This window comes from Cynoglossus semilaevis, chromosome 20 (assembly GCF_000523025.1).
Source record: "Cynoglossus semilaevis isolate Cse_v1.0 chromosome 20, Cse_v1.0, whole genome shotgun sequence".
NCBI lineage: Eukaryota > Metazoa > Chordata > Actinopteri > Pleuronectiformes > Cynoglossidae > Cynoglossus > Cynoglossus semilaevis.
In genome coordinates, this window is record NC_024326.1 from 12,366,024 (window position 1) to 12,367,793 (window position 1,770).

Sequence of the window (1,770 nt, forward strand, 5' to 3'; positions counted from 1 at the left end):
GGTGGGGTTAATCCCACTGGGTTACCTCTCTCGTGGCAGACTGATGCGCGGCTGCTTGGGGCAGCGTTTGCTCAGCGTGAACAGCTTCCTGATGATCTTCTGCGCCTTCCCCAACACCACCGCCACGCTGGACTCCAGCTGGGCGTAGCGTTTCTGGAGGGAGGTGTCAGCGGACCAGAACTTGGCGATGGTGGACACGTTCAAGAAGTGGTCAGTGGGCAAGTACTTCATGAAGGATTTGAATTCATCTGGAGGGAAAAGAGACGGAGAAATGAGAAATGAAAGCTGAGGCATTCAAACAAAAAGAAAATTAACAGAACTGGATTCTTTTAATTCATTTTTAATGTAACAATGGGTGCGGAGCGTCGCAGCCGTGTTTCCAGCAGGCGACTTCATCTCCAGAGACTGGTGAAGATAATGACCGCAGAGCTGTGGGATTTTCATGTGTAAAAGAGCTGTGATGTCGGAATGAACCGCCGTCACAAAGGAAACACCTGGGCTCCAACACGTGGCTACATTTCTGACAGTGTTAGAGGCTCGTTAGACTCAGACCAGCTTTGTTTTCAACGCTGTGATGCCGTCATGTGGGGTTTAAATCAGAATCATTAACGCAAAAAAAAGAAGTCATCTGCATTGAAACCATCTCTGAAGAGCCGAGGTTTTTCCCAGGTTACTGAACGCACCACACACTGATAATGTGGGATTGGAACCTGAGACTAAAAAAACCCAAGACAAAAACTTAAGATAAGTTGCACGACACAAAACAAATAATGGACTCCATAACTAACACCCAAGACAGATAGTTTTCACCACGGTGTTTGTTCTGTGTTTATTTTAAACTCTCTTTACTCATTACACACAAAAATATCAATTCTTCACTTTTTTTTTCAGGCTACGCATAAACATCGTAAATTTTCTTGCTCCGTTTTTGATCTAAAAATGTTACGTCGTTTGATGTATGCTCTTAACTGGTCGCATTTATTTACTTTTTTCTTTACTGCATGAAATGTAATGAAAAGCCATTAATACGTATCGTAGACACTGAAACGGCCACGTAATTAGCTACGCCCTAAAACCGCTTCGTTGTGCAAAATATCGACCGAATGAGTTCTTTATCTCCTTGGTGAAGCTGTTTAGACAGTTTTTCAGTTGCTAAAGTCTAAAGTCAACTTTCTTTTTGTTTCTTTTGTCGTGATTTTACAGTTTCACTGCCTTAAAGACGAGCAGACAGGTGGACCCTCGGCTGCTGCTGCTGCTGCTGCTGCTGTTGCTGTCGCTGTGGGCATGTAGGTCAGGTCAGCGACGGCAGAACATACATTATCATCATCCGGGAAATGAGGCAAGGCAGTGACCACAAGGTTACAGCAGAGCGAGCACTCCGTCTAAACCTCTGTCAGATTAGCCTGTCAGAAATATATATGAAAAAATATGACCAGGATCTGTCCACGGTAAATGCCTCATCATCGAGGGTCGGTGTCGTTACAAGGTTGGTGTGAAAAAACTGGGCGGAGCCTCAGTGAGCGTGTCCTGCTACTCTGTAAAGAGAAATACGACAGAACTCACTGATCCCTGATAACCAAAAAAAAAAAACATTCTGATTCTCCGTCTTTTATTGTCCCTCTCCAGTGTCTCTAGTGTCTGTCATTTCCTTGAATATATTCTTCCTGTTTCCTGTTCTTTTGGTTCACACACTGTACTTGTCATAATCTTCTCCTCCGTGTCTCCTCTGTCTCACTTCACTACCAATCATTCCCCCCCCCACCACCCCTC

At 44.5% G+C, this 1,770-nt stretch overlaps 1 protein-coding gene across 1 annotated transcript in view; it reads right to left on the bottom strand.

Moving 5' to 3' along the window:
• LOC112488693 (BMP/retinoic acid-inducible neural-specific protein 3) overlaps positions 1–1,770 on the bottom strand; it is an 18,182-nt gene that overhangs the window by 5,247 nt on the left and 11,165 nt on the right. The window contains exon 2 of the mRNA XM_025066174.1: positions 26–248. Coding sequence (XP_024921942.1) covers positions 26–248 — 223 coding nt within the window. The remainder of the gene's footprint in view (positions 1–25; positions 249–1,770) is intronic.